Here is a 16,473-nt window from a genome sequence, read left to right on the forward strand (position 1 = left end):
GTATACATGACCAAAACGTTATTTTGCTGTACAAAAAGAATCAGACTCTGAAATATTGTACAATTAGCTTGTGAAGGAAATCAAAAATGCAGGTGTGCATAAATATAGGGATTGGGAATTCAATGTAATGGTTTTTAGTCATCTCCCAGAGTTCTTTTTCTGGGCATAGCTAGTTCAGTTCATTACTGCTCCATTAGAAATGATTTGGTTGATCTCGTTGCTGAGGATGGCCTGATCCATCAGAACTGGTCATCATATAGTATTGTTGTTGAAGTATATAATGATCTCCTGGTCCTGCTCATTTCACTCAGCATCAGTTCGTGTAAATCTCTCCAGGCCTTTCTGAAATCATCCTGTTGGTCATTTCTTACACAACAGTAATATTCCATAATATTCATATACCACAATTTATTCAGCCATTCTCCAACTGATGGACATCCATTCAGTTTCCAGTTTCTAGCCACTACAAAAAGGGCTGCCACAAACATTCGTGCACATACAGATCCCTTTCCCTTTCTTAATATCTCTTTGTGATATAAGCCCAGTAGTAGCACTGCTGGATCAAAGGGTATGCACAGTTTGACAACTTTTTGAGCATAGTTCCAAACTACTCTCCAAAATGGTTGGATTCGTTCACAACTCCACCAACAATGCATCAATGTCCCAGTTTTCCCGCATCCCCTCCAACAATCATCATTATTTTTTCCTGTCATCTTAGCCAATCCTTTCAGACATCTTAAACTAGATATCTTGAACTCACCAAGTTGGCTCGAAGCTTTCCATAACTGGAGAATATGTCGGTACTCCCTCGAGTGTATCTTAAGGTATTTTGATATGACATATTACCTGCTGATTAGCGGTGTCTCTTCGGACAGCAAATAAAAGATGACTCTGAACCCCAATATTTGCTAAATGCCCTTCTGGACTTAGCCCACTGGGTATTCTCAGTGTAAATCTTTGCTAATTTCTAACAGGAGTTTGCCGCAAGAAAGCTGTTTTCTTAGTGTCAACGAACTCATTCTTGCCATAAACTTTGAGCCTATATTCATTGAGGTTTGCAAATTCTTTCACAAAGTCAGCCAGGGGCCAAGGGGATCCCAGTGCTGTTAAGGGATTTTTCAATCCTCAATTCTCAGATCCCATCATTGAAGGGCTGTGCAAAGTCACCTGTCTCACTTTCCCTGTCAGAGGCATTTGAGCCCAATGACCAGTTATAGATCAGGATGATTGGAGACAGCCCTGGATGCAATGGGAGAACTTGGCCTTTTTAAGCTTAAATTCTTCAATACTTAACAGTTAAAGAGGGAGCCTCAAAACAAAATAAATACTCCAGGGAGAGTGAGAGCTAAGAATGGTGAGGATTACAAATTTAGAAACCCATCTGTTCCTACCCTTTCAGTTTACAGAGTAGAAGATCCAGGCTTAACTAGTTTAGTGACTTGTTCATACCTCTATAGGTTAAAAAGAGAGCCAGATTGAAACTGACTCCAACTCTTGCATCCACACCCAAATTAGTGTTCTGGCATGGTTGCTGCAGTATCCTTTCATATTTCAGATAAAAGTTAACAAAATAAATCAAAGTGGCTTATTCTGAACTTTCTATGCTAGAATTCTAATAAACTGATTCCCGTAAGCAAATGCTCTATTGTTCCACATACCCTGTGCCTAGTAAGATGTGGTAAGAAGTAATAAGATGTAGGTTCTTTTCAATCAACAGTGGAAATTTGGAAGAGTTGACAGTTGTACCCTAAATCAGTTCACTTTCAGCATATTGTGACATTGTCAAATAAAAAGGTGTTAAACCAAAATTTAAAAGAATAATGAATATTCTCATAAAAATTTTATTACTGATAATAATTGATATTAAAATAAAAAAGCAAGGGAGTGGTGCAGGAGATAGAACATTGGGCCTAAAATCAAAACATGTTTTAGAATTTTAGTAGCTCTATGAAGTTGGCCAAATCATTTAACCTATCTGCTTCAGTTTCCTTACAAGGAAAAATGAAGATAATAATGGCATCTACCTCCTAGAGTTGTTGTATCAAGTATTTATTTTATAGAAATGTATTTTTCACAATCATCATACAATCTTCTGGACTTCTTCAGAGGTTGTAGACAAATACTGAAAAAAAGATTGCCATTTTAATCTAATGTGTGAGTTCTTTAGCTGGTTTTCTTTAATAAAGAGTATTCCAATTGTAAAATATTTTGGAAACTCTAGTTTTTTAAAAAATTGTATTTTAACATTATTAATCTTTTAAATAGTATTTCCCCAATTACATATAAAAACAATTTTAGCATTTATTTTTAATAAAATTTTGAGTTTCAAATTTTTTTCCCTCCCAGCTTTCTTTCCCTCTAAAATGATAAATAACTTGAAACAGGTTATACCATATACTTTAACATATTTAACATGTATTGGACTACTTGCTCTCTAGGGGAGGGAAGGGGGGAAAGGAGGGGAAAATTTGGAACAGAAGGTTTTCAAGGGTCAGTGTTGAAAAATTATACATACATATGTTTTGTAAATAAAAAGCTATAATAAAAAATGAAATAGGTTATATGTGGAAAGTCATATTATACTCTTTTTCCATAACAGTCATGTTGTAAAAGAAGGAACAGTACAAAAGAGAAAAAGCTCCCCCAAAAAGTGAAAATAGTACTCAATGATTTTCACTCAGACTCCATCAATTCTTCCTCTGAATGTGAAAAATATCTTTCATCCTGAGTCTTTTAGAATTGTGTTTGATCACTGTATTGCTCAAAAGAGATAAGTCAACTGTGGTTGATCATCAAACAATGTTGCTGTTGCTGTGTACAATGTTCCCTTGGTTCTGCTCATTTCACTTTGGATCAGTTTGTGTGAGTTTTTCCAGGTTTTTCTCATCTGCCTGCATGTCCTTTAGTATAGCCCATTCCATTCCATTCATATAGCACAACTTATTTAGCCATTCCCCAATTGATGGGCATCCCTCAATTTCCAATTCTTTGCCATTACAAAAAGAGCTGCTATAAATATTTTTGTACGCGTAAATCTTTTTCTCTTTTTAAACATTTTTAAAGCTTTTTATTTTTGAAACATATGCATACATTGTCAGCAGGTTTCTTCTGAGCTGAAGGGTCTTATACCTTACTCAGAGTTCCCCCACTATCTGTGGCCCTCTACATCTTATAGTATCACTCTTTATGTCTAAATAATGAACCATTTTGGTATATAATGTTAGGTGTGGGTCAGTGTCTAGTTTCTGCCATACTGATTTTCAATTTTCCCAGCAATTTTTGTTGAATAGTGAGTTCTTATCCCAGAAGCTGGGGTCTTTGGGTTTATGAAACTAGATTACTATAGTAATCGACTATTGTGTCTTGTGAACTAATTTATTCCACTGATCAACTACATTATTTCTTAGCCAATACCAAATGGTTTTGATGATCTTTGCTTTATAATATAGTTTTAGGTCTGGTACAGCTAGGCTCTTTTCTCTTTTTTTTATGTCTTTAAGATACAGACCAACTAGTAATATTGCTGGATCAAAGGGTATGCACAGTTTGATTGCACTTTATATATACAAACTCTAGTTCTTCATCGTATTCAGTGTGAACAAAAGGTTTTTTGAGCTATTAAATAAAAATTGTTTCAGAATATTAATTTTTTCTTTTTAAATTTCTATTTTTATACATACTTTATTTGTATACATTAGTAGAGCAGTACATTTATATGACTTGTAAATTATATATATAGGGGCACATGCTCAAGCTTTTTTTCTGGGAGGAGTATTTGATCAAAAAATTTATAAGTTACTGTTCTAGTACATTCTTCTTACTCTTTTTTCCTTCTAAAACCCTAAATTATGTTTATATATGTATGAACATGTTAAAACGATGAGGAATCACCAGGGATCCTTGTATCTCTGTTATTGTAGAGGCAGAACAATAGGAAAGGGCAAGAAAGTTCTCAGAGACTCAAATTTATATTCTGCCTCTGACATCCACCAGTTGAGAAACTGAGTAAATCAATTGATTTCTACAACCTTTGTGCCCTCACTTGTAGAAGATAGTTACTAGTCATATTGACTTGATAAAATTGTAGTGAGGATCAAGTTAATGTTAATGTACTGATAGCTCTTTGCAAACTAAAACACTATCAGGGAAGAATTTTTTATCATGGACCCCAGGTGAAAACTAATGGACTCTTTCTCAGAATAATGTTTAAATAAGGATATAAAACAAACCAATGGTGTTGAAATAAGTTATTTAAATACTAAACTGCATTAAGACTTTGGGAATATTCTAAGTTATATTTTAATATATTTAACATCTACTGGTCATCCTGCCATCTAGGGGAGGGGGTGGGGGGGGGGTAAGAGGTGAAAAATTGGAACAAGAGGTTTGGCAATTGTTAATGCTGTAAAGTTACCCATGTATATATCCTGTAAATAAAAGGCTATTAAATTAAAAAAAAAAAGTGAAAAAAAAAATAAAAAAAAAAAGACTTTGGGAATAGGTAAAGAACTCCTCCTACATTAAATTAAAATATCATTATGTTTTTGAGTAACTGTATCTAGGATCAACTGATTGAAAAAGTCCAGAAAGTTTTAAACATGACTAGAAAAAGTTTCTAATGTGAAAATAGATATGTACTCAATAGATACTTGTTGCAAGAATTCTTTTACTCTATATGAGCAACTTTCAAGAGTGAACTACATATCTATATAGATGGGTATATATATACAAAATACACACATATTTGTATGTTGTTTCCCCATTAGACTGTAAACTCCCTCAAGACAGACACTATCTTTTTGCCTCTTTTTGTAATCCCAAGCACTTAGCACAGAGTCTGGCATTTTTGCTATTGTTCAGTCATGACTAACTCTTTGTACCCCGTTTGGGGTTTTCTTGGCAAGGATTTGCCATTTTCTTCTCCAGCACATTTTACAGCGGAGGACCCTGAGGCAAATATGATTAAGTGACTTGCCCAGGGTCCTTCTGCTGCTAAACCTTGGACGCTGCATTTGAACCTCCTGAGCTCAGACCCGACCCTCTATCCACTTTGATAACTAGTTGCCCGTGGCAACTGGCGTCTAATAAATGTTTACTCAATTGAATTGAATCTCAGGAGTTTATAATACTTTTCTTTATTTTAGAAGAGAACTCACTTTCCCATTCCTTTTTCATTTTTCCTTCTCTGAGGTAAAGGTAAAAACAGGACACAAGCTCTTTTAAAAATTGTTCTGAGGTTGCGCGAAATTTTCTGCGCATGCTTAGTAGTTGGGGGGAGTACGGGACAAATTTCTGCAGCCCGAAGCATAGTCCTTCTCGTTTTCAGGGAAAAGGCGGGAACCAGCCAGCAGGGCATGGGAGGGGTGAGCGTCTAGGCCGATGTAAATCCCGCCCCCACCGCGTCATGATTGGCAAGCATCCTCCCTCTGGGCAGAGAAGCCCGGATCTCATTGGCTGTCAGTCGTAGCAGCGTTGTGTAGCCGGTATCTTGCCCCTCCCCTCCCCTCGGCTGTCGACGTGGGGGGATCCGAAGCTGTTTGGGGGTCCTAGGCGGAGTGCAGGGTCTCTGCACAAGTCCCGGCGGGTGTGGGGGGGGCGGGGATGCGGGGCCTTCGGCTGCTGCTGGCGATGGCCATCTGCTGCTTCTGGCGGCTTCCGAGCAGCCGGGGCAAGACCCTGAAGGGCAGCTTCAGCAGCGCCTCGGCCTGGGAGCTACAGGGCCAGAGTATCAGCCACTTCCAGTTCCATGGTAGGTACCCGGCGTTGAGGAGGGCCGCCGGGCCATCTCTCCGGCCCCTGCCCGGTGCCTGAGCCACGGACGCCCCGCAGGCCGCTGGGCCCGCGTGTCCGTGTGAGTGACAGCGGGGCGGGGGGGGCGCAACGTCTCCCAGCTCTCCCCTCCCCTTGTTCCGAAGCGGGCGGGGTGGGCAAAAGGTTAATCACGAGAGAAAGGGGCTCCCTCGGGGACCCAGCTTCTGGGCCTGCAAAAACCACGAACGGTCCCCTTCCGTTATCCTTCCCTAGTGAGTGGATCCATCGCAAGAGCCGTGGATGGTCCCCTCCACCATCCGTCCCCAGTGAGTGGATGGATAGACGTCATTTTACAGATGAGCCAACAGATTTAAGTGTCACACAGAGCTCAGATACCAACCCAGGCCTTCTGGTTCTAAATCCAGCGATCGTCTTCCTCCTCCTCTTCATCTCTCAGTGCGTTTTCCCAACCTGCAAGCTGGCCTTTAAAAAGTACATCATTTAGGAAACCTGTATTTAAACACCTCCTGTGTAACAGATGGGGCAGTAGGTGGTACAATGGAGTCAGGAACCTCTGAATTAGAATCGTGTGATCCTAGGCAAGTCCCTTAACTCCTCTTTGCCTTAATTCACTGCAGAAGGAAATGGCAAACCACTCCCTTATTTTGGTTAAGATATCCTGTTAGGAAGAGTTAGACAGGACTGAACATGTGTCGGAGAGTGTGCTGAGCACTGGGAAGTTAAATACCACCCTAACCCCCCATATAGTCCGGGATCCCTCCCAAAGATCACGCTCTAATTCTATATAAAGTAAAAGTATATTAATAAATTCTAGAAAAGCAGATGTTTTAAGATATTTTTGATTGCTCTCTGTAAGATCATATTTTCTTTTATCTTGTAAACTGTGTGCTGTATGATTTTTGGATTACACTTGTACAAATCAAGGCACTAAAAATTAAGTTTTCTCTGATTAAAAAAAATGAAAACCAAACCTATAGTAAAAGTAGATTTTGTGACCTTTTGTTTTTGCTCCCACAGTTTGTAGAACACTTAATTATGCCTGTTTTATTTAGGCCTCAAAAAGATTTAGAATCTGAGTTAAAGTTCATTTGTTCACGGCTTGAACAATTTGTATCCTCTTTTGTTAGGTCCTTGAGAACTAAAATAAAGTTATACCTTTAGTTCCCCAAAAATATAACACAATGCATTATACCTAATTTAATGTAGTTAATGAATTATTGTTCTAATCCACAATTGAATCCTGTGGTCATTAAGCTCTCTTCTGTCAATTATTTCTCAGCCATCATTCTATTTCTTCCAGAATCAAAACTGCCCATCACCTGAAGGTCTTTACCCACATTTATTACTAATTATATGATTTATTCTGGATGACCTGTATGTACTCTTCTTATCTTGACAGATATTATCTTACAAGCACAGCATTTACCTAATTGGAATTTGTTCCACAGTTAAGTAGTGATTCTTGGGGTTAGAAAATGGTACTGCGATGATCAGGATGTGCTCTGGGGATGATGCTTAGGAGAAAACTGGGCTAGAAGGATTCTTAGGAAAAACTAGAATCAGAGTCAAGAGAATTTAGAGCGAGAAAGTAAATCATCAGATTCTGACCTTTTATAGAAAATAGAACAGGCTTTGGAAAGTAAAATGACTTATCAGAAGTCACATGGCAAATTAATAATGAGCTCAGACCAGAACTCAGATCTCCAGGTTTTCAGTTGTGTTTACATAATACTACAAAGCATGCAGCTTTCTGCTATTTGGGTAGAGAAAATAAGGAAAAGATCTGTTGGAAAATTAAAGAAACACTGGCAACATAAAGAGAGGGAAACTTTTAAAAGACTACATGAGAAACATAATTGTATAACCATTTAACTTAATCATATGGTACTTTTATATAAGTAGAAGTTAACGTTCTAGAAATATAGTCATTATTTACATACATAGCACATAGCTATATTACTGCTTTTGTTACTTTGAATGTTGAACTTACCCTTTTATGTCGTTAGTTTCCTCATTTGTAAAATGAGAAATTAGATGATCTTTAAGGTACCTTCCTATCAGACAGTTATTACATTAACAATTATTGCATCATTTTCTTCATGATTTTATGAGACCAAACTAGTGAGTAACATTTTTTTTTTCATGTCAATCATGTCAAGGTGACCATGCTCTTCTGTGTGTCAGAATCAACAACATAGCAGCTGCTGTTGGAAAAGAAGCTAAACTTTATCTGTTTCAAGCACAGGAATGGCTAAGTCTTCAGGAAAGTACCCAAGAGGACTATAGCTGCACAGAAAAATTATCCAAAGCTCCTTTGACAAGTGAGTTTTACAACACACACACACACATACACACACAATAAATTTTCCATATCAGTTTGATAGGATATTATTTTCATTTTTATGATTTTTTGCTTTATTTTTATGTTCTATAAATGAAAAGTTTATTGAAACTTATTGTATTATTATTGTAAAATGCGACACGTAGCAGAATAAATTTTTTAAAATAGCCATACTTTTAGAAAAATTTCCAAAATATTATAATTGACTTGAACTAGTATTGGCAAGCTATATACTAATTCAGTTTTTTTTGTTGCTTTTTGTTTTTATACAAATTCTGTAATTCATATTAACAAAGTAGTAACAAATCATTTGTCAAATGTGTTTTGGCAGCCTGGCAATAATCTGCTTCCACAGAGGTTTGAATTACATTTTAAGTGTTGATACTTTAGAAGCTGTTCTTGCTATATGAGACATAAAATCAGATACCTATTTATAATAGTCTAATCCTCATTCTGGCCATGCCCACGGAAGAAATTCATTTTCATTAACCCAAACTAATTGTGGAAATCCTTCAGATTTTTCAAGTCTTTCAAAACCATTCCAAGAGCTTGCAATGTTTAACTACCCAGAGTATACTGTAAATCTTTGCCGTCTTTGGTTATTCTACCTACATCTCATTTGGCTTTTTAACTATTTTAAAAGCACACTTTTAAAAACAAATCTGTAATCTCATCAGTGTTGATAATCCCAATACAGCTGATAATATTTGTAAATCGTAAATCATACATACTTTCTCATCTTGTGTGAATCTTATCCATGACCTATACAATAGAAGTATAGCTATCCATTGTCCTTGGGATCTTACTATTGGTCATTTAATATTGAAACCAGTGGAAGAATCACATATTTCAAGTTCTGTAAGTGATGATTACGTGACAATAATAGTCAGATTAGAACCACTCTGTTGAATGATCTCCATATTTCTAATGGTTCCTAACTCCTCAATTTCAGTCTGGGCATTTATTAAGTTCCCACTTCCATACATCCTGAATTCCTGCTATTTGATTCTCTTAAATAGTGTGCTACTAGGTCAGACAGAGAATAGGGAGAAGGCAAGAATTGAATCATGTCCATCACTTGTCACTCAATCATGATGATTCTGATCCAAGTGGGAGAGACTAGACACTATTGTTGGGATCAGAGAGGTCTGAGTGATTCAGAAATCATAAGGGCAATTTGTTACATAAATTTTTCTTGTCACCATGAACTTGCTTTTAGCACTGGAAATTCGTTTTTCCTTAGTCTAATTCTGCAGGACAGAGATTTTTGCTATTTTGCCGTCTTCCTAAATATTCTACACATGCAAAACATTGTTGGGTTTAAATCCCTAGGTTATAGAGGAACAAAGTCTTACTGCAATTTTGTCGCAGCAAATCAGAACATAGTGCTTATGAAAATTTATTTAACTTGGGTTCTTTTGTATTCTGAGCCAAAGAATTTTCCATCACTTAGTTAAAAACTGTGGACAAGTAATTTCAACATTTGTTCTTATCTACAGTAACTGATTACTCCAGGTACTGTCTTATCTAATCTTTATGTCTTTCCTAATATTAAGCACAGTTCTTTCTTCACATAGTAGATGTGCAATAAATGTTTGGTATTAAAATTAGTGTATTTTGATCATGTCAAAATCATGAAACTTAGTTTTGAAAAATATGACTTTCATATTTGTTGATGTACTTAAGATCTCATTTCTAGAGATTCAGCATACATGATATGTTTATATATGTGTGTGTATATATACATATGTATATATATTTCTGCTTGTATGTTAAAAAGCAATCATCTTTAAAACTGCTATTGAATGAAAAAAGTTTAAGATCAGTGAAAGAGTGTAGAAAATTTAGAAGTACAATCTGTGAGAAGTCAAAACATTGAGGAAATAAATCATTATTGAATAAAAACAGTTAGAAAAGTTGAATAACAATACAGTTTTAAAATGAGTTTAGATCCAAAAGCTCAGATTTGTGATCTTGTTGATTTGAGTACATGTTACAGTAGTGATGATCATAACCCAATCTTGTGCACTCTTTGTCCAAGTCATATAATAAAAATATCACAGTAAGTACATACAGCTTACTGGGAATTTCTTCAGATCATTTGACATGGTGTATCAATGATGAATGAATGTCAAACCAATTATTAAGTGCCTACTTTGTGCTAAGTGCCATGCTAAATAAACACTGGTAACACATATACAAGAAACAAGGGAATCCTTGTCTTCAAGATGCTCATATTATAATAAGGAAAGACAATACATATAGGTGAGTGGTGACCAAAAAGGATTATTTTGGTTAGGGAAGTAATAGGGAGTTTTAGTGGAGCCGTAGGTTAAATGCTTGTCTTGTTTTTTCCAGAAATGCTAGTGTTGATTTGATTAATGTTTTCAGAACTAGAAATGGAAAGGGTATGCCCTCAGTGATATGTAGTATTGTAAGAGGAGAGGCAGAGACATGATGTGAAGATGGGTCTGTGTCTGCTCTTGCTATGGAGAACACTTACCAAACAGGATCCCAGTATAGGAATTGTAATGCCAAGGTAGAAGTAAAGATTGAATTCAGGAAGCCCAATATGAAAATGCCCAAGGAGCCGCATGGTGATCTTAGTCTGAGTGAGATTGGGAAATACTCATGGGTCAGGAACAGGGAACATGGAGCATGGGCTCGCTATCTGTTATTCCTCATTCTTGTTACTTGATTGTTTATCTCTTTGTCTTCAGTCATACCTCTGTGATCACTAGATCACAGTTTTAGTACTACAGAAGATCTTAGAGGCTGTCTAATTTAATCTCCTTTTACAGATGAAGAAACTGAGGTACAGTGAGATTAAGTGACTTGCTTTGGGTCACACAAATAGTAAAGGTAAAGGTGGTATTTGAACCTGAGTCCTCTGATTCCCAATCTTTATAATATCACCTTATCATGTTCTTTCTACTTTATCATATCGCTTCTCTAGTAGTTTTTTTATACTGTTTCTGGTATGCAGTTCATTATAGGTAATACGGGTGCTGCTTATTTATATTTGCCAAAAATCTTCATTATCCTTTGAGTGTTTTAGAACTTTAAATCTTTGAAGAATACCAAAATCCATGATTGATAGATATATAGCATTGTTGATAGAGTACTGGATGAAAAACGATGAATTTTTATTTTGTGAAGAAGCATGTACTCATTAAAAGGCATTTCTCAATTCTCCCAATGTACTCAGTCTGTTTGCTTGATATTCAATTCTAGACTTAATTTATTGTCCATCTTTAGTGATTGTTTAAGATGGGTGTGGTCTTGTACCAGCTCTCTGTTCTACAGATGACCGTTCAACTGTATATCATAGTTTAGACAATAAACATTCTTTGTATACTTAGACTTTTCTGTGTGATTTGCTTTAGCAGAACTCTTACTTGGAACATTCTACAACTATGCCTGTCCTATACATTAATGCCATTACGTACCACAAAAATGTAAATAAATGTTTAAAAAATAGTACATAAAGCTAGAATGAGTTTTTATGTTGATTATAACACTATTGAGTGATAGAAAGGAACTTTAGAAATCATTTAGTCCAACTTTTATATTTTATAGATCAGAGAATTGTAGAACTTTGGAATTGGAAGAAATAGTTTCCTTCTTAGGTTATTTCAGACTTTATGTAAAGGAAATTATCAGATCATTTCATTTTTTTTTTATAACAATGTCAGGCCCAGGAGGGTGAAATTATATCTACATTTAAGTAATGTTTGAGTAATTAAGTAATTAAGTAAAGTTACTTTTCAATAATCCATTGCTATTCGCCTTCACAAAAAATAGCTGAGTAATTTTTTTTTTTTTTTTTAGATTTTAAAGTAAGCCAGTGCTAACAAGTTCTATTAATTGAATGTACTGAGAATAGTTTATTCAGGGGTCCTCAAACTTTTTAAATAGGGGGCCAGTTCACTGTCCCTCACACTGTTGGAGGGCCAGACTATAGTAAAAACAAAAACTTTGTTTTGTGGGCCTTTAAATAAAGAAACTTCACAGCTCTGGGTGAGGGAGATAAACTTCCTCAGCTGCCGCATCTGGCCTGCGGGCCGTAGTTTGAGGACCCCTGGTATAGGTTTCTTTGTAGGTAATCTTAAGATAGAAATCAGCATTTATTTTGAGGTTATAAAATCACATGTAAATTAATATGTTAAAGTCACTTGTGATGTTCTTGTTCATATCAAAATTACACATTTTATTTTCCTTTTATATATTTCTTGTATTTGATTAATCATTTAAAGACGATTGCATTGTCATTCCATGTAGTTTAGTTATTCATTTCTTTTTATAATTTGATTCAACAATTAGCTGTAGTACATCAATATCTGTAATTCATATGTTGTTAATATTTGAGCTACTGATTATACTAACATAGAATATGCATGCTGAGCTGTAGTCTTTTGTTTCAAAAACAATGACACACAGTTTTGTCAAGAGGCATGTTTCTTGGGCTTGTTGGAAATGGCATTGTTCAGAGGTGGCAAGACGAAACAAAAGGCCAATGTTACCTTTATGAAAACCAAATTTGTTTGCCTTTGATGAGTAAATTCACATTAAAAAAAATCTGTAGTCTTTAAAATTGATTTTCAAACTGTTGATCAAGATAAGGGATAACTTATGTATTTGTCTGAAGTGAAAAATGACAAAATGGCAAAACTTTATATAGTTATGACTGAAAGATATAATTGAAAATTGTCTAAATATAATTTCTGAATAATTATTCATATCATATTAAAAATTCTGATTGAAGACCCTTAGTTACTTAAAAGATAGAGTCTAGAGATGGTATCATGATATAGTGGAAAGAATATTGAAGTTGAGGACAGTGGACCTAGATTCAAATCCCAGTTTTATTATATGTGTAACCATAGGCAATTCACTTTGAATTTAATTTATTAATATTTATTAAATACTTACTCTGTGCATCACTCCACATAAAGTATTACTGTGATGCTTATTTGTGTCTTGAAGGTGACACTATTCTTGGGGGTTAAGCCAGTAGAGTACAATGCTAGAAAAGTCTCACCAAGTGAGAAAGGCTTCAGTACTTTTTAGATGTTATATCTGGAATTATCTGAGGATTAGCTTGGCTAAGTTTAGAGGGGATTCATCACCAAGCTGACTTTTTTGGTTATGTGTTTTTTTTGTTTATAGCCCTTTTTAAGGACTACCAGCTAGATGGTACATCATCGTGAATAGAAAACCTTCCTTGGAGACAAGGTTTATTCTTGTCTGGGTTTATTCTAAACCTAAGATGAATATCAGGCCTGGTCAAGCTACTTAACCTCTCACTAAGACTAAAAGTTTCAAAAAACAAAGAGATCTGCTTTGGCAGAGGGAGTCTTCTCCCCATCATAGGGCCAGATCAAAAAAATCCAAAAAAGTTAGATGTTAGCTAGGAATCCACAGGGATTTTTTTTTAAACATACAACCTTTAACTTCATGGGGCTTATAGCCTTTTTCAATGTGTACGTATTTAGTAGAACTGATTCATATCTTTTGATCCACCAATTCACCTACTACATTTATACAAGAAGAAAGTTAAAGACAGTCAAACTTTGTATGGTATGGTATGGTATGGTATGGTATGGTATGGTATGGTATACCATAATATTCATAGCAACCCTCTTTGTGGTGACAAAAAACTGCAAACAAAATAAGTGTTCATCTACCAGAAAGAGCTGAACAAATTATGGTATATGAATGTACAAGAATATTATTGTGGAATAAGAAATAATACATATAAGGAATTCAGAGAAACAAAAGATTTCTATGTAACTGCTACAGTGAAATGAACAGAATGAGGAGAACAGTAAACATGTTATAACTAAAGATTACTAAAAAGGAAATAAATTCTGAAGAAGCGAAAAGCCAATATTGGTCTTGGAAAGTAGATAATAAGCATACCTCTCTTCTCACAGATGAGAGGCAGGGCAGAAGAGGGAAGAATATTATACATATATATATATATAAAGGTCATATGACCTTTATATATATATATATATATAAAGGTCATATGACCTTTAAAAAAAAATCAGAAAGATTCACCTTGAAAATAGGAAGGGGTTTATCATGATAGGATAATAATGTGAGAAAAAAAGACATCAATAAAACTTATTACAAAAAAAAATTTCCCCCCTAGGGTCAGTATTGTTATTATTGTTGTTGTTTGTCCTTTGCTTTCCAAGAGGACCATGACATCAAGGAGGTGATGCCATGAGCTGCAAGTGAATTGGATTTGAGTGAGGGAGGGGTGGGCAAGGTCACCTGCCTCACTTTCCCATCCAGAGTTATCTGGGTCCAATGCCCAGACATAGATCCAAGAGGATTGGGAGTTTTAAGTTAAGGCCTTTAACAGGTCTCAGTGCTAAAGGCTAGGTAGCAATTGAGGCAAAGAATGGTCACACAGCTAGTAAACATCTGAGACAGGATTTGAAACCAAGTTTGTCTGATGCCAGGCCCACTGTCCTTTCCACTTGGTTGGACTCAGTTATTGAATAGGAAGAAGACAATGGATTGCACTGGGAAATTATAATGTGATCTGTGGGAAGCCCTGTAAAACCAGTTACTGGAATTACTAACGTGTTTGGTCTGCTGCATATCTTAGCTGTCAATGAGCCATAAAATTGCTATATTGATAAATACTACATCCTGTATTAAAGGACATTGAAATATAGTGGAAAGAAAGCCCTCAGCACCTCATATCTGGACTATTACAATAGCTTGGTGGGTCTCTTTGTCTCAAATCTGTGTCCACTTCAATCAGTTGTCAAAGTGATTTTCCTAAAAGGCAAGTCTCAATGTGCTGCTTCCCTAAACAAAGTCTAGTAGCTCTCTATTACTTCCAAAATCAAATATAAAATTTCTGTTTGATATTAAAAATCCTTCACAATTTGACCCCTTCCTGCCTTTCCAGTCTTCTTGGATTTTATAATGTATTTACACTGATCTACTTAGTATTCCTAGAATATGACACTACTATCCTGACTCTGCTCATTTTGCTTAGCCTTCTCCCAAGCCTGGAAATTCTCCCCTTCCTCATTGCAGTCTCCTGGCTTCCCTGATCATCTTCAAGGTTCAGCCCAGGTCCCACAGTCTGTAAGAATACTATCCTCTCGCCCCACACCTAAGGCCTTCTTTCTGAAATGACTTTTCATTACATATATAATATGCATACAAATCTATAATATGCATATACATACACAATGTATGTACATATATGTATATATATGTGTGTGTGTGTGTACCTAGTTATTTGTATATTGTCTTCTCCATTAATATGTGAGCCCCACAAGGCCTAAAACTTTATTTTTGCCTTTCTTTGTATCCCAGTGCTTAGCACAGTGCCTGACACATAGTAAGTGCTCAATAATAACAGTAATGATGATGATGATGATGATAGTAAGTTGGCTTTCAGAACCTTTAGGATTTTAAAAAAGTTCCCTTATAACCACTCAATAAGTAACTACGATGTACAATGCAATTCACTGTGATAAGCATTGAGTATACAAAGCTGATTTTCAACTGGGATTTAAAAATACATTTTAAATAAAATTCTGTCCTATTACTGATACAAGCAAAAACTTCTGACTAAAGTATCGGAGTTCTAAAGGAATGAATTCTTTTCTCCCTTAGAGTTTCATATAAGTAGATTTTGTTTTGGTTAGAATTGGTTTGGTTTGGTTTGCAATCAATTACACGAGAGAAATAGCTGAGAGACTCATTATTATATACCCAAAAGATATTTTCTTTCATTCAGAATTGATAATGTAATGCTGCAAAATGTATCATGATTTATTTTATTTAATAATTTTATTAACAATTTAGAAGGAATTATCTCATCAAAATTGTTTTGATTACATTAAATTAAGATGTAGATTTGGAATTTGTGTCCCCCAGAAGTATGTGTCCCTTTAAAAGGCTTGAAAAGCCTTTTAGGTCCTCAGGAAAATAATCTCTATTGTCTCTCCCCAACTTTGCTTGTATATCTCTGGGCTTGTTTTTTATGTGCTTGTTAGTGTTTTGATACCTATTAGCAGGTCTTTTCAAATGTAATAGCTGCTAAGAGCTAGAAATAATAGCAGATGTGCTAAATAAGCTGCTTCTTGACTATCTATCTATTGTGATAGGAACATATGAGTTTAAGCAAAATTCATTTCTTCTCTTTTTGGAATTTCAATATATATCCATTCATCATTCCTCCAGCATTTATAGATTTCTGGATAAATGGAACAAATATATCAAAGATAATCCCTCTAAGCAATTTTCTGGATAGTTAGTATATCAACATGTATTTATTAAGCATTTACTATGTGCCATGCACTTTATTAAGTTATGGTAATAAA

The 16,473-nt window shown here is 35.5% G+C and overlaps 1 protein-coding gene across 1 annotated transcript in view; it reads left to right on the forward strand.

The window, feature by feature from the left end:
* Nucleotides 1-5,299: 5,299 nt before the first annotated feature.
* GPR180 (G protein-coupled receptor 180) overlaps nucleotides 5,300-16,473 on the forward strand; it is a 34,974-nt gene continuing 23,800 nt past the window's right edge. The window contains exons 1-2 of the mRNA XM_003765789.4: nucleotides 5,300-5,749; nucleotides 7,932-8,093. Of these exons, the coding sequence (XP_003765837.1) occupies nucleotides 5,602-5,749; nucleotides 7,932-8,093 (310 nt within the window). The 5' untranslated portion in view covers nucleotides 5,300-5,601. The remainder of the gene's footprint in view (nucleotides 5,750-7,931; nucleotides 8,094-16,473) is intronic.

This window comes from Sarcophilus harrisii, chromosome 3, assembly GCF_902635505.1.
Source record: "Sarcophilus harrisii chromosome 3, mSarHar1.11, whole genome shotgun sequence".
Classification (NCBI taxonomy): Eukaryota; Metazoa; Chordata; class Mammalia; order Dasyuromorphia; family Dasyuridae; genus Sarcophilus; species Sarcophilus harrisii.